The sequence below is a fragment of the Leucopleurus acutus genome (genome assembly GCF_964270905.1).
Source record: "Leucopleurus acutus genome assembly, chromosome: 18".
NCBI classification, from domain to species: domain Eukaryota; kingdom Metazoa; phylum Chordata; class Mammalia; order Artiodactyla; family Delphinidae; genus Leucopleurus; species Leucopleurus acutus.
Window position 1 is genome coordinate 283,228 of NC_139160.1, and position 21,613 is coordinate 304,840.

Below are 21,613 nucleotides of genomic sequence, written 5' to 3' on the forward strand. Positions count from 1 at the left end.
GTGGTGGTATAGCCTCGCAGAGAGGAACTTTTTCAAGTGACTTTAAAACACAATAAGTTGACTGTACATGCTTACCAAAATATATCCTAAGGACAAGAAATAAGTGCCCCCCCCCAAGTCAGCTGTTTTTATTAATCCCAAAGTTGGTTGTAGTGTTACTGAAACTGTTGTGTGTGTTTTGTGGGATAATTCAAAATAGTAATTATGTTACATATCATTAAGAACAGTTGTTAGATGGTAAAAATGTAAGATTAAGGTTGATTTACCTTGTACTCCTGATTTTGAATTCATAGTATCAGTAGAAACTGATAAGGTATTTTAATTATTAAAAAACATGTTATTTAGCCTTGTAACATGAAGGACCCAGTAGCAATGAGCCATGCTGGTGCACAAATTGTGGTCTCCAAATACCATTTCCCACTAAAAGAATTTAGTGCTCTTTGGGAAAATGTCTGATTCCAGGTCTTGGGAAGGAAATACACAGTGTAAGCCTAGAATATCTTGACCTAGCAAAAAGCAAGAAAGCTATAAATAAATAGATGGATGGATAGATAGATTATGACAACAGGACTCAGTAGCCAACCTGAATAAACTTCCACTGACCAAAGATGGGACAGTTTGAACAGCAGTAGGATGATTATTATGTTGTATCAAAGCATTTGATATGTTTAAGTCTCTAAATTCATAAAGTGATTTTTAAAAAAAACATCACTTTTAGAGGATTCTAGGGAACTAGTTCATTCTGAAAATTGGTAAATAAGGGAAATGAGCACTTGTTTTTCCTGTACAATCTGTGTCTTGAGATATCAATTAGGTGGTAAGGGAAAGTTGTTCTTTATAAGCATTCCTTCTAACAAAGGAAGAATGATATCATTGGAATACCACCATTTTACAACTCTTATATACTAAGGGATCTAGACATGATTGTTGGTGGCTGCTAACATCACAAAAGAGAATCAGACATTATGTACCTCCTGAGGGAATTACACAGCACCATCTCTGAATAGTACTGCTGAAAAAAGAAATAGGCGAACCTGAATCTGATCGAGACTCTAGACCTAACTATGAATTTAAAGGAAATACAAGAGATGGATGAACATGTTAAACACCATGAGAATGCAGTCAGCTAAATTCAGACCATTGAAACTGCAAACCAACTCTGTTTATTCAACAGAAAATTACAAGGGAAAGAGATGGAAGGGGCACTAAAGATACATATTGCCCATTCATGATGTATGGATTTTGTTTACCAATTCAGACTGTTTTGAAACATCAGGAAAAAAACACCATCTGAATAGTTGATCTTAAGAAATTATTAATTTTTAATGTGACAACAGTACTGTGCTTGTGTTTATTTAAAAAGATTTAGTTTTGGGGCTTCCCTGGTGGTGCAGTGGTTGAGAGTCCGCCTGCCGATGCAGGGGACGCGGGTTCGTGCCCCGGTCCGGGAAGATCCCACATGCCGCAGAGCAGCTGGGCCTGTGAGCCATGGCCGCTGAGCCTGCGCAGCCGGAGCCTGTACTCCGCAACGGGAGAGGCCACAACAGTGAGAGGCCCACGTACCGTAAAAAAAAAAAAAAAATTTTAGTTTTGGAAATGCAAGCCAAAATATTTTCAAATGAAATAATGTTAAATCTGGGACTTAAAAATAATTAGGGGCTTCCCTGGTGACACAGTGGTTAAGAATCTGTCTGCCAATGCAAGGGACACGGGTTCGATTCCTGGTCCGGGAAGATCCCACATGCTGCGGAGCAGCTAAGCCCGTGTACCACAACTACTGAGCCTGTGCTCTAGAGCCTGTGAGCCACAACTACTGAGCCCACGTGCAACAACTACCCGTGCTCTGCAACAAGAGAAGCCATCGCAATGAGAAGCCCGTGCACCACAACAAAGAGCCCCCACTCGCTGCAACTAGAGAAGCCCTCGTGCAGCAACAAAGACCCAGCTCAGACATACATACATACATACATACATACACACATAAATATTAAAAAAAATAATCAGGGATGGGAGTGAATACATGGGAATATGATGAAATAGAATTGGTCATGTATTGACAATTGTCAAAGCTGAATGATAGATGAGATTTATTATATTCTCTTTGCTTTTGAATATGTTTGAAAACTATAATTGAAAAACAAATTGAAAATTTTTAAAGGTAAATTCACCAGATATTTTTTATTATATAAGTTTCAGCTGTACAGCATTATAATTTGACATTTGTATTCACTGCAAAGTGATCACACCACAAGCCTAGTTACCATCCATCACCGTTATAATTGACACCCTTCACCCTTTGCACCCATCTCCCAACTCCCTTCCCCTCTGGTAACCACTAATATGATTTCTGTATGTATGAGTTTGTTTCTCTTTTGTTTGTTGGTTGGTTTTTTAGATTCCACATATGAATGAAATCATGTGGTATTTGGCTTTCTCAGTCTGGCTTATTTCATTTAGCATAATATCTTCAGGGTTCATCCATGTTGTTAGAAATGTCAAGATTGCATTTTTTTTTTTATGGCTGAGTAGTATTCAGTTGTGTGTATATCACATCTCCTTTATCCATTATTCCATTTGATGGATCCTTAGGTTGCTTCCATATCTTGGCTGTTGTAAATAGTGCTGCAGTTCACATAGGGGTGCAGATATCTTTTTTTTTTTTTTTTTTTTTGCTGTACGCGGGCCTTTCACTGTTGTGGCCTCTCCCGTTGCGGAGCAACAGGCTCCGGACACGCAGGCTCAGCGGCCATGGCTCACGGGCCCAGCTGCTCCGCGGCATGTGGGATCTTCCCGGACCAGGGCACGAACCCGCATCCCCTGCATCGGCAGGCGGACTCTCAACCACTGCGCCACCAGGGAAGCCCGCAGATATCTTTTTGAATTAGTGTTTTCAGGTTCTTCTGGTGAATACCCAAAAGTGGAATAGCTGGGTTATATAGTAGTTATTTTTTTGAGGAACCTCCATACTGTTTTCCAATAGTGCTGTACCAATTTACATTCCCACCAACAGTGCAGGAAGGTTCCCTTTTCTCCACATCTTTGCCCACACTTTTTATTGGTTGTCTTTTTGATAGCAGGCATTCTAACAGATGTGAGGTGATACCTTCTTGTGGTTTTGATTTGCATTTTCTTAATAATTACTGATGTTGAACATCTTTTCATATATTTGTTGGCCATCTGTATGTCTTCTTTGGAAAAATGTCTATTCAAATCCTCTGCCCATTTTTTAATGAGGCTGTTTGGGGATTTTTGTTGTTGAGTTGTATACATTCATTATAATTTTGGATATTAACACCTTACTGGATACGTGATTTGCAGAATATCTTCTCTCATTCAGTAAGTTGCCTTTTCATTTTGATGGTGGTTTCCTTTGCTGTGCAGAAGCTTTTTAGTTTGATGCAGTCCCATTTGTTGATTTAGTTTCCCTTGCCTTTGGCGTCAGATCCACAGAAATTGCTAAGCCTGAGGTTAGTGAGGATACTGCCTATGTTTTCTTCTAGGAATTTTATAGTTCAGTTCTTACATTCAAGTCTTTAATTCTTTTGGGGTTAATTTTTGTGCTTAAGATAGTGGTCTAGTGGTCTTTTTCATGTGGCTGTTCAGTTTTCCCAGCACCATTTATTGAAGAGACTATCCTTTCTCCATTGTATGTTCTTTGCTCCCTTGTTATAAAATAATTTTCCATATATGTGTGGGTTTATTACTGAACTCTCTGTTATGGTCATTGATTTATGTGTCTGCTCGTGTGCCAGTACCATACTGTTTTGATTACTGTAGCTTTGTAGTATAGTTGGAAATCAGAGAGCGTGATACCTCCAGCTTTGTTCTTCTTTCTCTAGATTGTTTTTTGGACATTCAGGATCTTTTGTGGTTCCATACAAATTTTAGAATTACTTGTTCTAGGACTTCTAATACTATGTTGAATGAAAGTGATGAGAGTGGGCATCCTTGTCTTGTTCCTAATCTTAGAGGAAAAGCTTTCAGCTTCTCACCATTGAGTGTGATGTTAGTTATGGGTTTGTCATATATGCCCTTTATTATGTTGAAATACACTCTCCCTGTACCCACTTTGTTGAGAGTTTTTATCATAAATCGGTGTTAAATTTTGTCAAATGCTTTTTCTGCATCTATTGAGATGGATTATATGGTTTTATCCTTCATCCTGTTACTGTATGTACCACGTTGATTAATTTGTGGGTGCTGAGCCATCCTTACACTGCTGGAATAAATCCACTTGATCGTGATATGTGACCCTTTTAATGTATTGTTTGCTAATATTTTGTTGACGATCTTTACATCTATGTTCATCAGAAATACTGACCTGCAATTTTCTTTTCTTGTGGTGTCCTTGTATGGTTTTGGTGTCAGGGAAATACTGGCTTCATAAAATGTGTTCAGAAGGTTTCTCTCCTCTTCAGTTTTTTGGAAGAGTTTGAGAATTCTTCAAAACATTTTTCTTTGAATGTTTGGTAGACTTCACCAGTGAAGTTGTCTACTCCTGGGCTTTTGTTAGTTGGGAGATTTTTTTATTACTGTTTCAATTCCCTTGCTAGTAATGAGTGTATTCACTATTTCTTCATGATTCAGTTGCTAAGATTGTGTGGTTCCAGAAATTTATCCATTTCTCCTAGGTTGTCCATTTTGTTGGCATATAATTGTTAATAGTCTCTTATGATCCTTTGTATTTCTGTGGTATCAGTTGTTAACATCCCCTCTTTTATTTCTGATTTTATTTATTTGAGTCTTCTCTCTTTTTTTTCCTTGGTGAGTCTAGCTAAAGTTTTGTTGATTTTGCTTATCTTTTCAAAGAGGCAATTCTTAGTTTTGTGGGCCATTTCTATTGGGGTTTTTTTTTGCGGTGGGGGGGGTCTCTATTTCATTTATTTCTGCTCTGATCTTTATTATTTCCTCCCTGCTACTAATTTTGGGTTTTGTTTATTCTTCTTTTTCTAGTTCCTTTAGGTGTAAAGTTGGTTTGTTTGAGATTTTTCTTGTTTATTGAGGTAGGCCTAATTGCCGTGAACTTCCCTCTTGGAGCTGCTTTTGCTGTGTCTTGTAGATTTTTGGTATGTTGTATTTCTGTTTTCATTTGTCACTAGCTATTTGATTTCTCCAGTGACCTATTGGGTGTGCAGTAGCATGTTGTTTAATCTCCACGTTTTTGTGGTTTTCCCCATTTTTTTCCCTTGTGATTGATTTATAGTTTCATACCATTGTGGTTGGAGAAGATGCTTCATACGATTTCATTTTTCTGAATTTATTCAGACGTGTTTTGTAAACTAACATGTCATCTACCCTGGAGTATGTTACATGTGCACTTGAGAAGAATGTGTATTCTGCTGCTTTTGGATGGAATGTTCTGCATATATCTGTTAAGTCCATGTGATCTAACGTGTTATTTTAATCTGCTGTTTCCTTACTGTTTTTGGTCTGGATGATCTATCCATTGGTGCAAGTGGGGTGTTAATGTCCCTTACCTTTATAGTATTGCTTTCAATTTCTCCCTTTAAGTCCATCAATGTTTGCTTTATATATTTTGGTGCTCCTCTGTTGGGTGCATATACACTTATAAATGTTACATCTTCTTGCTGGATTGACTCCTTTATCATTATGTAATGCTCTTCTTTGTCTTTTATTACAATCTTTGTTTTAAAGTCTCTTTTGCCTGATATGAGTATAGGTACTCCAGCTTTCTTTTTATTTCCATTTGCATGGAATTCTTTTTTTATAACTTCACTCTCAGTCTGTGTGTGTACTTTCTTCTGATTAATTTTACTACTTTTATCTTTTAACCTTCATGCTAGCTTTATAAGTGATTGATCCACTACTTTTGTTATACCATCTTCAGTGAGATTTTTACTTTTGTATGTTTTCTTATTATTAATTAGTGCCATTTCTTTTCAGCTTAAAGAAATCCCTTTAACATTTCTTGTAGGGCTGGTTTAGTGATGACGAACTCCTTTAACTTTTGCTTATCTGGGAAACTCTTAATCTCTCCTTCAATTCTGAATGAAAACATTGCTGGGTAGAGAATTCTTAGTTGGAAGTTTTTTTCTTTCAGCACTTTGAATAGTCATGCCACTCCCATCTGGCCTTTAAAGTTGCTGCTGAAAAATTTGCTCATTGCCTCATGGGGATTCCCGTGTACATAACAAGTTGTTTTTCTCTTGCTGCTTTTAGGATTTTCTCTTTATCCTTAACTTTTACCATTTTAATTATGGTGTGTCTTGATGTGATCCTTTGGGTTCATCTTATTAGAACTCTCTTGGGCTTCCTGGACCTGGGTGTCTGTTTCCTTCCTCAGATTAGGGAAGTTTTAGCCACTATTTCTTCAAATAATTTTTCTGGTCCTTTCTTTCTTTCTTTGTTGTCTTCATCTTCTGGGTCTCCTATAATGCAAACGTTTATTCCACTTGTTGTCTCCAAAGTTTCTTATCTTCACTTTTTTTTTTTTTTCCCCATTTTGCTGTTCTGTCTGGGTGAGTTCCACTGCTTTGTCTTCTGCCTGCTGATTTGCTCTTTGTCTTCATCCTGTGTGTGGTGGAAGCCCTCTAGGGCATTTTTCATTCAGTTACAACTTCTGTTTGGTTCTTTCTTATATTTTCTGTCTCTTTGTTGAAGTTCTCATGGTGTTCATCCATTCTTCTCCTGCGTTTGGTGAGCATCTTTATGATGATGACTTTTCAGTCTTTACCAGGTCCGTTGCTTATCTCTGTTTTGTTTAGTTCTTTTTCTGAGGTTTTAATCTGTTTTTTTGGTTAGAACATATTCCTCTGTCTCCTCTTTTTGCCTCATTCTCTGTTTGTTCATATGTATTAGATAAATCAGCTCTCTCTTCCGGTCTTGAAAGAGTGGCCTTACTTAGGAGATGCTCAGTGGGACTCAGGGGTACAATCCTGCCTGGTGGCCACAGCCTGGCACTCAAGGGGTGTCCCCTCTGTGGGCTCTGTGTGCCCTCCTCTTGTGGCAGGGCAGCGGCTGCTGTGGGGTGCTGGTGGGCAGGGCTGTTGCTTGCATGGCTGTGAGGCCCAGCTGAGGCTCGGGTGGGCAGGACTCTCAGCAGGGCAGACCCGTTAGTGCTAATAGGTTAGAGGGAGAATTTCAGTGCTAGTGATAGCAAGGTAGCCTGAGATCACAAAAAAGGCTCCTGCTAGTGTCTCAGTCCCTAGGGGGCATCCCAGCTGGTTTCTCCCTCTCCAGCAAACGCTTTAAGATTTAGTAAGTGGGTCCTCTTCGTGTGTGGCCCATGCCCTTTTCAATCTGGTGTTTTTGCACTTGTTTTTAGGTTGAGTGAGTTTGGGCACAGGCCCTTTAAGGGCAGGTTTTTCTGTTTACTACCAAGCAGGGCCCTCTGGGACTCCCTGGCACAAAGACTTTCTGTGTCCCCCATTTCTTTGATTACAGGAAATAGCTTTCATTCAGCCTCCATGACCTGAGTTCCAATGGGCAGATTCAAACAGTTGTTAATTAGGGAAGGGAGGGGATGCGAGACCAGGGAAAAGCAGTCAAGAGAAACAGTAGTGCAGCCTTGGGGAGGGTCCTGGTTCCCCATCAGTGGATAAACAACAATATCTTTGAGCTGTTTTGGAGATACTGAAACCCCCTCCAGGTGGGAGAAGTTAACGATTAATGATAGTATGCTGCCCACAAGCATGTAGACCCCAGACCAGTTGGAACCAGTGAAGGTTGATGATGCTGACGCTGACATATGTCTCTACCAACCCAACAGAAGAATGTCCATGTGATCACGCCTTCTTTGAACGATTTTTTTTTTTTTTTTTGGGCTGCATCAGGTCTTCATTGCTGCATGTCGGCTTTTCTCTAGTTGTGGCGGGCAGGGGCTACTCTTCGTTGCAGTGCACAGACTTCTCATTGTGGCTTCTCTTGTTGTGGAGCACGGGCTCTAGGTGTGTGGGCTTCAGTAGTTGTGGCACACGAGCTCAGTAGTTGTGGCTCGCAGGCTCTAGAACGCAGGCTTAGTAGTTGTGGCACACGGGCTTAGTTGCTCCACTGCATGTGGGATCTTCCTGGACCAGGGCTCGAACCTGTGTCCCATGCATTGGCAGGTGGATTCTTAACCACTGCACCATCAGGAAAGCCCCGAACCATTACTATAAAACTTCTCACTGTCCTCTCCAAGTTGGAACACATAGTTTTTCGAGGCAGTAGCCCTCTGTTTCCCCCTTTGCTTGGCAAAGTAATAAAGCTATCCTTTTCTACTTCACCCAAAACTCTGTCTCCAAGATTCAGTTCAGCACCAGTGTACAGAGAAGCTGAGCTTTCAGCATCATGTTCTCTGCAGTTCTGTAGTTTTCCTGGTCATATTTCCTATTGGTTTTCAAAGCCAGGTGTTCCGGGGACTCTGTCCTGTACAGGATCTAGAGGTCGTGATGCCAAGTGAAGGGTATTTCCTATACTCAAAAAAATGGGAGACACAAAGTTTTTGTGCCCAGGAGCCCTACAGGGCCCTGCTCAGTATCAGTTGGCATGCCTCATGTAGAGCTCAGCTCTCTCCCTCCTTTGTGGTCCCTCCTGATTCTGGATCGCTGCAGCTGGGGCGTGGGTCTTTCCTTGGCGAGAATGTGTCTCTGTCTCTCCTCCCTATCTTGATGCTGTCCTTTTCCCTTTGTTGTGGAGGCTCTGTTCATTGATAGAACAGAATTCTGTCAGTCCCTTAATTGTACCCAGTATTGTAGAGCAGCAGTCCCCAACCTTTTTGGCACCAGGGACCAGTTTCATGGAAGACAGTTTTTCCATGGATGGGGTGTGTAGGGGGGGTATATTTCAGGTGGTAATGCGACCAATGGTCCAGGTGGTAACACGAGAGCGATGGGCAGCGGCAGATGACACTTTGCTTGCTCGCCCGCCACTCACCTCCTGCTGTGCAGCCCGGTTCCTAGCAGACCGTGGACCAGTCCACACCCTGGGGGCTGGGGACCCCTCTTGTAGAGAATGCATTCCTATTGACACCTTGAATTATGTCTTATGGACTGTAATGGAATACCACTGTTTCAGGAGTCTAATAATAGCTAACCTTAAGCATGTCTAGACCCTGTATTAATTGCCTTAACAGGCATTATTTTACTTAATTATCACAGCAGACCTTTAAGCTATAGATAAAAAGTATTATTTAAAGATAAGGAAATTGAGTCTTCAAGAGGTTAAATATTTTATAATTCAGAGTAATACATCAAACTGTTGAACTAGGATTATTAAAGTTCTGATTCTGGAACCAGAGTTCTAACCACTATGCTTTACTGCCCTTCTGAGAAATCTTTTTTATAGATTTCTTTTTATTGTGGTAAAATATACATTAACATAAAATTTATCATTTTTAAGTGTACAGTTCCATGGCTTTAAGTAATGGAACCTTTACCACTGTCCATCTCCAGAACTTTTTTATCTTTCTCAACTGAAACACAAAGTTTTATGGATACATGCCATAGATTTTTGAAATGTTGTGAATACTTTCAGATGTTCAAAAGGTAATATTTTAAAGTGTGTATTCTTAATAAATCATAGGAAAACCTTAATGATGCTAGTATGCTAATAATAATAATTATTATTTATTTATTATAAATAAAAAATGATAACTAATTCAAGGCGTCACTGATAATATAAGCTTCTTAGCTCATAGGAACACTGTTTGGGCTTCTTAATAAATAGTTTTACTAAATCCTATTTGGTCAAACTACATACACAGTTGATTTCTTTTTTTTTTTTTTTTTTTTTTTTTTGGCGGTACGCGGGCCTCTCACTGTTGTGGCCTCTCCTGTTGCGGAGCACAGTCAGCAGCCATGGCTCATGGGCCTAGCCGCTCCGCGGCATGTAGGATCCTCCCGGACCGGGGCACGAACCTGTGTCCCCTGCATCAGCAGGCGGACTCTCAACCGCTGTGCCACCAGGGAAGCCCCACAGTTGATTTCTTTAGTTCACTCACATAAACCATTCAGTGTGAAAAGATTGGCCACATTGCTTATTTACTCAGAGGATGGGGCAGCGCTAATGAAACTCCACATCTAGAAGCCTTTTCTAGAGAGCCTTCAGAGCCTGCAGTATTTACTTGTACTCTCTTTAGTGGTACTAGTTCTTTATTCTTTGGGGGTGGATTTGATGGTTAGAAACATCTAAAGTCACTCAGTTTCGACTTTGCAAACGAAAATAGATGATGAAGTTGATACTCTGCTCTTCATTGATTTGTCAAATATTTATTGAACACTTTTTACCATGATTATTAAAAATAAATTTTCTAAAAATAATTGAGGCTAATATTCATGGGTAGTAATGCAAATTAGCTTTAAATTCCAGAAAAAATCTTCCAAAAATATTTGGGCAGAGAAATCATCATTACAAAGGGACTGTTTGTATTTCCATTAAATATTTTTGGCGTGCCTTCTGTGAGCTGGGCACTATGCTAGGCATTGGAGATATGATGGACATAACACATACAACACATAATATACAGATGACCCTTAACTCAGGTTTGAACTGCACGGGTCCTCTTATACATAAATGGTAAATACATACTATGGCACTACATGTCCGTGGTTGGTTGTATCTGGATGCAGAACTACAGATATGCAGGGCCAATTGTGAAGTTACACACAGGTTTCTGACTGCACGGGGGGTCAGCACCCCTAACCCCCACATCGTTCAAGAATCAAATGTGTGTACACATAACACAAAATACACTATCCCTGCTCTCTGAGTTTATAGTGTAGTTAGCATATATGAAATGTATATACTAGCTTTAAAAAACTTAAAACACATCTACTTTTTTAAGAGTTCTCAGTGTAGCTTCAGAACAGATGTACATAAATAACTTAGCATGTAATTTGGGCCATAGCTAGAATAGAGGGATGAATAAAAGGCTATGAAAATGGGGAAGAAAATTGTGAGAATAATACAAAGCCATGTTTAAATTGACTTCTCACTACATATGTAGTTGGTTGAAATATATTTTTATATGATGGTTCTTTTATGTTTCTATATCCTATGCTATTTGTTATAAAACAAGTTGTCATTTTTTGTTTTAGACCAGCTGGTGGGAGTGACAAATGGACAGCAACAGCCTGTGACTGTCTCTCGTTTTACCTCACTGGAGCCGTAGCAACCATCGTCATACAAGTGTGTGAACAGGTACAGTAGATGTGTACTGGTTATTTCATTGACATTTTCTACAAAAGCATTTATTTTGTTGAGAAAATAGTAGTAAGCTATTTGCATTTTTTTTTTTGGCTGCGTGGCATGTGGGATCTTAGTTCCCCAACCAGGGATCGAACCTGTGCCCCCTGTAGTGGAAGCGTGGAGTCCTAACCACTGAACTGTCAAGGAATTCCCTATTTGGATATTATTTTGCATCATTTATTTTGGTCTTCAAGTTATCACGCCTGTTTGGGAATTCGCTGGCAGTCCAGTGGTTAGCACTCCATGCTTTCACTGCCAAGGGCCCAGGTTCTGTCCTTGGTTGGGGAACTAAGATCCTGCAAGCCACACGACCTGGCCAATAAAAAACACTGTAACGCCTGTTTCATAATAGATATGTACTGTAAATGATTATATGAGTGAATCAAAACACTTCTAAACTAATATTCTTGAGTTGATAATTTGCATATTAAAAACCAGAAGGTATGTATGCTAGAGTGCAGTTCTGAAGCCTTTGATATTCTTTACGAATTGGTAGTTAAGCTTCTAGTGAAATCATATTAACTGTACATTATAAAAGGTGTTTGTATGAGTGCCGATTTGAGAAGAGGATACATATATAGGACATGTCCTTTCAGAACACTAAGAAATATTCCTTGTCTCCTTAACTTTTTTCTAATTTGATACATTTTATTGCATTAATGATTAGAATTTTCTTGTAAGTCTTTCCATGTTAATTTTTTCTTTGTGTACTTCCCCCATTTTTATAATAACATATAAAACAGAATATATGTTTTGTAGTTCTTTCTTTGGCTTTTCACAGCAGAAGAAAGGCACACCTGTGAAAATATATTTTAGTTCTATAATTACAAAGAATTCAGGAGAATAGAGAACTTGTAATTGAGGATGTTTTCCTCCCTCCCCAATCTGGGATGGAAAACACAGTTTTCAGTCATCCTTTTTTCTCCTCTGCTTGGTATTTTTCCCCTGGACAGTGAAGTCTTCCTGATAGACTTCACAAAACAACTGTCTTTCTCTGATGACTGTCTTCCATGCTGTTTTCTCTCTGATATGTTCCGATATCAAAATTACTTGGTTGGGAATTTTTCTTTCTGGCATGGAGAAATGTGGAGGGAATACCTGTGAAAAGTGTAATGTTTATACGAAGTTGCGTTTTTGTGTCTCATATTTACTCTGCTCTTAAATCACTGCAGGAAAACAACACAACATGGCCATTACCTGTGAAAATTTTCTGCAGAGATAAAGAAGGAGGGTTTGTTGATGTCTCCAAATATTTGATTAAAAGAGGTTTGGCTTTGAGAGAAACGAGGTATAGACTATTTTTTTAAAACAGCATTTTGTGATGGAGGCTTCTTATGTGCCTGTGTAAATGTTCGTATCTGTGTGTGCTCAGACATGAATTGCCTCTTGTTTGCTCTTAAAAATGATTTATAACCTAATCCTGAGAAGCCAGCTTAGAAGTAAATTCATTCAGAATTGCTAAATGTTTAAATCCCTAGACATTTTTGCTTTTATACTTCCGCCTTTGCTCTGGCATTTATCAGTACATTTTAAACTAAAGGAAAAGAGAATTACACAGTGGGTACCAGATCTGAACCCTTTGGCCTCATTTGCTTAAGCAGAAATGTTTAAGCTTTATGTTGGAAATTCTGGTAGGTATATACCAAAATATATTTGTGTGATATAGGTAGCAAATGAGTAGAAATGGGTAGCCAAAAAAGTAATTGAACAATATTTACATGTAAAGATCCTTTCAGATACTAAATTTGGGGTTTAAATACCTTTGATCCAAGGGGAGAAGGATCAGGATATCACTGTAACTCTAGTTTCCTCTTTATCTTTTTCCTTCTAGAGAGAGAGGTATATTAGAATTGCAGATACATGTTCCAAGTGGTCACCTTCTACCATACATGGCCAGATCTCTTTTTTTTATCTTAGATTATTATACCTTACCTTATTTGGATCAGGACCCCAATCTTGATGAAATGGAAGGAGAATGAGAGATCAGAAATAATACGGAACCCGAGGTAGTTGGCCAGGTGTGGTAGATGCTGACTTCACTGCCTGGGCCTTGGCAGTTAGCCAGGCTCTGCATCTAGTCCTGCATTCACTGACTTCAGGCTAACACAGTTCCTCGCTGAAAGAAATGTTAAAGTGAAAAATGCTGGGCAAGTTTATATTAACTAACAGTATCTGCCACTAATTTAATGTTCTTTTCTACTTTTCTGGCACTAAAACTACTACCTCAAGGCTGGGAGTGATGAGGGAGCGGTGTTAGTTGAGGAATTATGCAGCTATTATCTTATCAGTGCTCATTTCCTTTTGAAAGAAAGAAAATACAGGAAAGTGGAAGAAACAAAAATCTGTCATCATTTTTCTAACATAAAAATGTTAATATTTCCTTCTAGGGTTTTTTATAGGCATTTTTTTTAATTGGAAGGCAATAACAGGAAGTGAAGCAATTATGAATGAATATAGCATGTGTTACCACTAACACTTAATATCTGAATAGTATGGAAAAACTGTATTTTTTAAGGGACTCATTATCTTTGTATTATTTTATGAATGTTGATAACTTGCCACATGTATGATCTGTCTTTGGGCTAAACTAGAATCAGCTTGAAGCTGTTGTATTTCCCAATAACACCTAGTTAATTGTATGATACTTGGGATATACTTAATAGATTTTAAGAGAGAATAGCATGTAAATATGGGATAGTAATTTAATGCATTTAAGTGAAATTATATTGCTTTATTATCATCAAGCTCATGCATAATTTAAAATAATTTTCATTATAACTTAAAGTATGCTCATTTTTATGTAACAAATTAGACTAGGATATCCTAGATTAATTAGACTAGACTGATCCTTCAAGTATATTTGAAGGATTCTTTTTATATTGTTTTCCCAGAATTTTTTTATTTGCTCATGGTTAGATATATTCTTTTTTGCATGTTACAGAACTAATAAATTATATAACAACCATTCATTATCCCAGAAGTCTCTGGAAATCCCACTGGTACAAGGAGAGTCAGTGGTTACTAAGTGTATTAAAATTAACTCTGACCCTGACAAAAAAGCTGCTGATATTCTCAGTGAACACGAGGTGTCTGAATTTAAGGAGAAAATTCTAGAACCAAGAACCACTGGATGCTATAAACCACCAGCTATTCCTAACCAGAAAGTATTTGAGGCAGTAGTCAGCTGCATTGGTGATGATGGAACTATATTTGTGGTACCTAAATTATCAGGTAAGATCTTTCACATTATGCAGTATTCTGTACAAGTGGTCGCTTTTACTACTAGAGAATTTTAATTGGAAGGGAATATCTCTAGTAAAATACACATGGATTGAAATTTCTTGGGCAGATATTTAACCTTTCTGAACCTCTTTTTCACTGAGTTGTTGTGAGGTTTGAATGAAATAATGCATGAAAAGTGCTTTGCACAATGCCTAGCACATGAAAATCATTTATTGAGACATTGGGAATGGATAAACATTGGGCCTAAGATAAGCATGGTTATCCAGTTATACAAGTTTGGAGGCTCTCTAAGAAAAAAGAATACAAATGTTTATATTCGTTTAAAAGTGAGAAAAGAAGTCACAACAAATGACTGGAGAGTCAGGGCCATTTGAGATTCAGGTCCTTCCTGAGATCTCTTTAGCTTATGTACTAACGCTTCCTTTCTACAACCTGAGTGTGTCCAGGACACTTGATGACTCACAGCAGCTCTAGCTTTCACGGGACTTAAGCTCCATTAGCTTCATAGTAAGTCCACCTACGGATAGGGGTATGGGGGCTACGAATTTGTTGAAATTTTTGTCTCATGTGTTGATCTGCTAAATACTGTTTTTTAATTTGAAAACCAGACTAAATCTGTGTAATTGGCTATTCTAGAAGTGAGTAGTGTTTCAGACTTGTAGCAACAGTACTTAATCCAGAAACTTTGCTGACGTGTGTAAATAATCATAGCTAGAACTGGTTGCCAGATGCCTTACTTCCAATCTCCTGCAATACTGATAATGTGGGCTAGCACTATTACACCCAGTTTACAGAAGAACAGACTGAGGCTTATGCCCAGGAGCTCGCAACTAAAGTAGTAGAACTGTTACAGGAACTGACACCAGAGCTTGCCCTCTCTGGCATCAGTTATGGGCATATAAATTTACTGTGGAAATAATGAGCCAGTTAGCAGGAAGTAGCAATATTAGAATTTTAATATTATACCCGCAGCACTATGCTGTATCTAAGCATCAAATAACAAAGAGCTTTTAATGATTCTTGCACGTCCAAGATAATGCTTGTGTTTGTAACCATAGATCAGAATAATAATTTACATGTTGTTAGTCAGTAGTATGTTTCGAAACATATTGAAGCTATTGACTAAATTAGATTTTTATTAAAGCTCTATTATGTGGGGAGTGATTTTTAATTCCTTTTAATGTTATCTAAGTGATGAAGTTACTAAAGTTTGATGATGACTTCATTTGAAAATGGTAGGGAATTTTTCCTAAATGCTTTCTATTTTTAATAATTTCTTCAGAATTTGAACTAATAAAAATGATGAATGAAATTCAGAGTAATTTAAAATGCCTTGGTCTTTTGGAGCCTTATTTCTGGAGAAAGGGAGAAGCTTGTGCAGTAAGGGGGTCAGATACTTTGTGGTATCGAGGCAAAGTAATGGAAGTCATTGGCGGCACTATCAGGGTGAGTCTGAAATTCTTTTGTGACTATTTTAAGGCTAAGTGCTGTAACATTAAGAGGTCTTTCAAGTTCAGGTACATGAAATTTTGATTAAAACATCTTTTAATGAGTTCATTCATGTAGGAGAATCACATAGATGCATTATATATTTATTTGTAATAAGAATTCCTCTTTTTATTTTCAAGTATATTTATTAACCTGAATAACAAAAGAATATTTCCAGATAGGGATTTTTACCACTGAAACTTTAATGGTACCACTTATTTGTGATTGGCAGCCTTATTTGTGTGCATGGTGCTAAATAAAACAACTTATTTCCCAGTATATTCTATATCTCCTTAGTAAATTTGTTTACGGGACCCCCTAATTTACCCTTTCACATTAGGGTTAATTTACCCTTTCCGGAATACTAAGAATAGTACTTGAGTTTCATCTAAAATCTTCAGAAAGAGCTGCATACAGTTGACCCTTGAACAGCACTAGGGCTGGGGAGACGACACTCTCTGTAGCTGACCTGAGTATAATTTATATCATTCTTCCAAGTCCACGGTCCTGTGTCGCGGATTCAGTCAGCTGTCGATCATGTAGTGCTGTAGTAGGTTTTTACTGAAAAAATCCATGTGGAAGTGGACCCTCATAGTTTAAACCCGTGTTGTTCAAGGGTCAACTGTACTTTGAAAATATGTGTATATAAAAATATAGATGGAAAATGCCTCCATTTACATTGTACTTTAAGTATAGCAATGAAATCAAGAGACATTCAGCCTGTGAAGATTTTGGTTTTAGGAGGGGAGGGAAAATTAAGAAGAAAAGTCTTTTGTTAATACTTGAACAGGAGATTATTATCTATTTGATGATGATACCTGACAATAACGTAGCACTTCAGGTTTCTAAGCTTTTTTCACATATGCGTGTTTGTATTTTCTTATTCGTTTCCAACTATCATAGATGTAGATTACTATTCCCATTTTACCAGTAAGAAAATTGAAATTTATGTTCAGTGATGTGTCTGAGGTCAACTTGTCAGTGGGTGGTGGTACTAGAATTCATATCTAAGCATCTGATTCCAAAATTTCTGATCTAAGCCTTGTGCTTTTTGTGCTGGAATACAGACTTTACAGGGTTTTGTGGGGTTTTTTCCTGGAAGGTATCTTTTATTTTTATTTTTTAAAATTTTTATTGCAGTATAGTTGATTTACAATGTTGTGTTAGCTTCAGGTATACAGCAAAGTGATTTAGTTATACATATACATTTATTTATTTTCATAGGTTTTTTAAAAAAATTTTATTTATTCAATTTATTTATTTTTGGCTGTGTCGGGTCTTTGTTGCTGCACATGGGGTTTCTCTAGTTGGCCGCGAGTGGGGACTACTCTTTGTTGAGGTGTGCGGGCTTCTTACTGTGGTGGCTTCTCTTGTTGCAGAACACAGGCTCTAGGCGCGTGGGCTTCAGTAATTGCAGCACGCAGGCTCAATGGTTGTGGCTCGTGGTCTCTAGAGCACAGGCTCAGTAGTTGTAGCGCACGGGGCTTAGTTGCTCTGCAGCATGTGGGATCTTCCCAGAGCAGGGACTGAACCCATGTCCCCTGCATCGGCAGGTGGATTCTCAACCACTGCGCCACCATGGAAGCCCTTCATAGATTTTTTTTTTTTTTGCGGTATGCGGGCCTCTCACCGTCGTGGTCTCTCCTGTTGCGGAGCACAGGCTCCGGACGCACAAGCTCAGCGGCCATGGCTCACGGGCCCAGCCGCTCCATGGCATGTGGGATCTTCCCGGACTGGGGCACGAACCTGTGTCCCCGACATCGGCAGGCGGACTCTCAACCACTGCGCCACCAGGGAAGCCCCTTCATAGGTTTTTAATAGAAGTACGATGGTTTCAAATTTTGGGTTACTATTTAGGTATATGGATACTCAACAGATTCATGTGTTTATATGCAAATGAGTCTATTTTCACATACATTTGAATTGTTCAGATAACTTTTTTAATCTAAAAGTAAATTGAAATTCAGTTTTCATTAAGTTATTAAATTCATAATCTTTACATATATAGGATCCAAATAAGATAGTGGTGAACTATATTTTTTTCATACTTTCTAATATCTCTTTTTTAAATTTGAGAGTATTTTGATATTTTAATCATCATTTTTAATTATTTTCCTATGCATTTCAAGTATACACAATAAATTTTTCATTCCTTAACCTGATATCTTTCAAGGTTATCCTGTGATCCACATTAAGAAATAGACATTACATGTAACTGTACGTACCCTAACTACCTGTGAAGTACTCAGATAATTTTATTCAATTCTATTTCATTTTTTTAATGCTGACTGCCAAGACAGCCCAATTAAACAGTGATATGTTCATTTCATTAAGTTGGGGTAACAGAAGTAACTTATTGACATTCCTTATTCTTGAAACAATTTAGAAACTGAATAATCAAAATTAAAGCATTTTTAAAAATGGACTGTTGAGGACTTCTAGTTTCTGGTTCCACATTTAAGAAGCTTTGAAGTTGCCACACCATCCTAACAGCAAGTAAAAAGCTGAACAAACTGAAAAATCTGTAACTCTTCTTGTATCTGTAAGAGAGGGAGTACAAAGGGCAAACCACTGCCCCAACAGTTAGAGAGTAAGGTGAATATAGGGAGTCACAGCTTATGGGAGCAGAGACTGACGACCAGAACGCTAATGGAAGAATTGCTGGAATTTTTTTTTTTTTTTTTTTTTTGCTGCACCACATGGCTTATGGGATCTTAGTTCCCCAATTGGGGTTGAACCCGGGCCCTCGGCAGTGAGAGCCTAGAGTCTTAACCATTGGACTGCCAGGGAATTCCCAAGAATTGCTGGAATTTAGTGTGGACAACTCTGAGAGGCAAAAACTCCAGGGAACCCAGTCATCAGAAGGTTCCACACGGTTCTGTGAGATTTATCTCCAAGAGCTGGACCAGGTTCTCACATAAATATCAGAGATGCTTCCAGCAGAGGAAGGAGAAAAGGAACCATTTTGAAATATGCTAGAGCATTCTGTTTTTCTTAATAAGGCCTGCACTCAGGAGACAGTAGTTAAGCAGGGCCTAAGCATCTGGGGTATTACCAGAGCCTAATCAACCTGGGGGAAAGGAAATTACCCAATTCCAGTTAACTCTAGCTTTCCACATGGGAAAAAGACCCAACTCCAGCTCACTATATAATCCTTTCCCACTTTAGGGAGTAGAGTAAAAAACTGAGAAACACTTGTGAAGTTCACAGTCTGAAAGCATAGTCTCAGTGAAAGACTGAGACGTAATCATAAGACTATAGAACATTTCCCCTCCCGCCACACCTTCCTACCACATTACTGAAGGCCCATTTATAGCAGTTCCTTTTACACAGTACATATCTGGCTATCAAGAAAAAACTACAAAACAGTATGATATTGGCATAAAAAAAGATGCATAGATCAGTGGAATAGAATAGACAGCCTAGAAATAAACCTACGCACATGTGAACAATTAATTTATGACAAAGCCAAGAATATACAATGGGGATAGGACAGTCTCTTCAATAAATGGTGTTGGGAAAACTGGACAGCCACATGCAAAAGAATGAAACTAGACCACTGTCTTAAACAGTACACACAAATTAACTCAAAATAGATTATAGGGCTTCCCTGGTGGCGCAGTGGTTGAGAGTCCGCCTGCCGATGCAGGGGACACGGGTTCGTGCCCCGGTCCGGGAGGATCCCACATGCCACGGAGCGGCTGGGTCCGTGAGCCATGGCCACTGAGCCTGCGCGTCCAGAGCCTGTGCTCCGCAACAGGAGAGACCACGACGGTGAGAGGCCCGTGTACCACAAAAAAAAAAAAAAAAAAAAAAAAAGAGTAGCTATAATGATTTCAGAACAGATTCAAAGCAAGGAAGGTTATCAAGGAAAAAGGGCATTACATAATGAAAAAGGGTCAGTTTTCCAAGAACACATAAAATTCTGAATGTCTTAATAAATTCTTAACATGGCCCTAAGAACAGAGAGTCAAACTACGTGAGGCAAAAACTAGTAGAACTGCAAGGAGAAATAGGTGTATCCACTATCATAGTTGGAGACTTCCAACACCCCCCTCAAATCAGAAATGGACAGATCCAACTGGCAGAAAATCAGTAAGGACATAACTGAATTCAGCAACAACATCATCAACTGCATATAATTAGCATCTATAGAATTATTCCTCCAACAACAGCAAGATACACATTGTTAAGCTCACATGGAATATTCACCAAGATAGACCACATTCTGGGCTGTAAAACACACCTTAAATTTAAAAGAATAGGAATCAGTGTTTGCTGTCAGACCACAATAGAGTTAAACTAGAAATCAGTAAGAGAAAGACAACTGGAAAATCCCAAAATGCATGGAGATTTAACAGCAAACTTCTAAATAACTCATGGGTCAAAGAAGAAATCTCAAGAGAAATATTAAAATATTTTGAACTAAATGAAAATAACTTACAAAATTTATGAGATGCAGCTAAAGCAGTTCTGAGGGGAAAATTCATTGCATTGAATGCGCGCACACACACACACACACACACACACACACACACACACATAATAAAAGAAGGAAAGTCTAAAATCAGTTATCTATGTTTCTACCTTAGAAAATTAGAAAAAGAAAAAAAAAGCCAAAGTAAGCAGAAGAAAAGAAATAGTAAGAGCTCCTGACCAGGTAGAGCTGAAATCTGTGGATCCCTGAAAACAGGAATTCAAGGGAAAAAAATTAATGAGATTTAAAGCTGGTTTGTTGAAAAGTTTGATAAAATCGATAACCCTCTGGCCTGGCTAGCCAAGAAAAAAAAAAGAAAAACGACACAAATTACTAATATCAGAAATAAAAGGGATATCAATACAGATTTAATGAACACTGAAAGATAAAGGAATACTGTGAACAAGTATACCCACACATTGGATAACCTAGATGGACTAGACCACGTACCACAAAAAAAAAAAAAAAAAAAAGCAAGAGACTCATCAAAAAGCTCTTGGAACTAGTAAGCAATTACAGGAAGATTGCAGAATATAAGGTTAATATACATAACTCAATTTCTTTCTCATATACTAGCAGTGAACAGATGGAAATAAAAAACAATACCATTTTACGTTAGCACCCCCAAAACAAAATACTTAGGTGTAAATCTAACAAAATATATACAAAGATATATAAGAGGAAAACTGCAGAAGTCTGATGAACAAAATCAAAGAACAAAATTAATGGAGCAACACTCTGTTCTTGGATAGGAAGACTCGATGTCAAGATGTCAGGTCTTTTCAACTGTATTTATGGATTCAGTGCAATCCTAGTCAAAATTCCAGCAAGTTATTTTGTGGATATCAGCAAACTTTATTCTTAAGTTTCTATGGAGAGACAAAAGAGTCAGGATAGACAACACAATATTGAAGGAGAAGAACAAAGTTAAAGGACTGACAACGCTAGGCTTCAAGACTTAGTATAAAGTTAACCGAGACAGTGTGGTATTGGCAAAGCAAAATACAAATAGATCAATGGAATAGACTAGAGAACACAGAAATAAACCCACATAAATATAGTCAATGATCTTTGACAAAGGAGCAGTGGCAATGCAACTGAGCAAAGATAGTCTCCTCAGCAAATGGTGCTGGAACAATGGAACATCCACATGCAAAAAAATCTAGACACAGATTTCACACCTTCCATAAAAATCATCTCGAAATGGACTACAGACCT

The 21,613-nt window shown here is 38.3% G+C and overlaps 1 protein-coding gene across 1 annotated transcript in view; it reads left to right on the forward strand.

The window, feature by feature from the left end:
* The window catches only part of RNF17 (ring finger protein 17), a gene marked incomplete at both ends in the record, with an annotated part of 121,712 nt that overhangs the window by 83,942 nt on the left and 16,157 nt on the right, over positions 1-21,613 (forward strand). The window contains 4 exons of the mRNA XM_082859781.1: positions 11,037-11,127; positions 12,360-12,475; positions 14,129-14,418; positions 15,713-15,876. Of these exons, the coding sequence (XP_082715907.1) occupies positions 11,037-11,127; positions 12,360-12,475; positions 14,129-14,418; positions 15,713-15,876 (661 nt within the window). The remainder of the gene's footprint in view (positions 1-11,036; positions 11,128-12,359; positions 12,476-14,128; positions 14,419-15,712; positions 15,877-21,613) is intronic.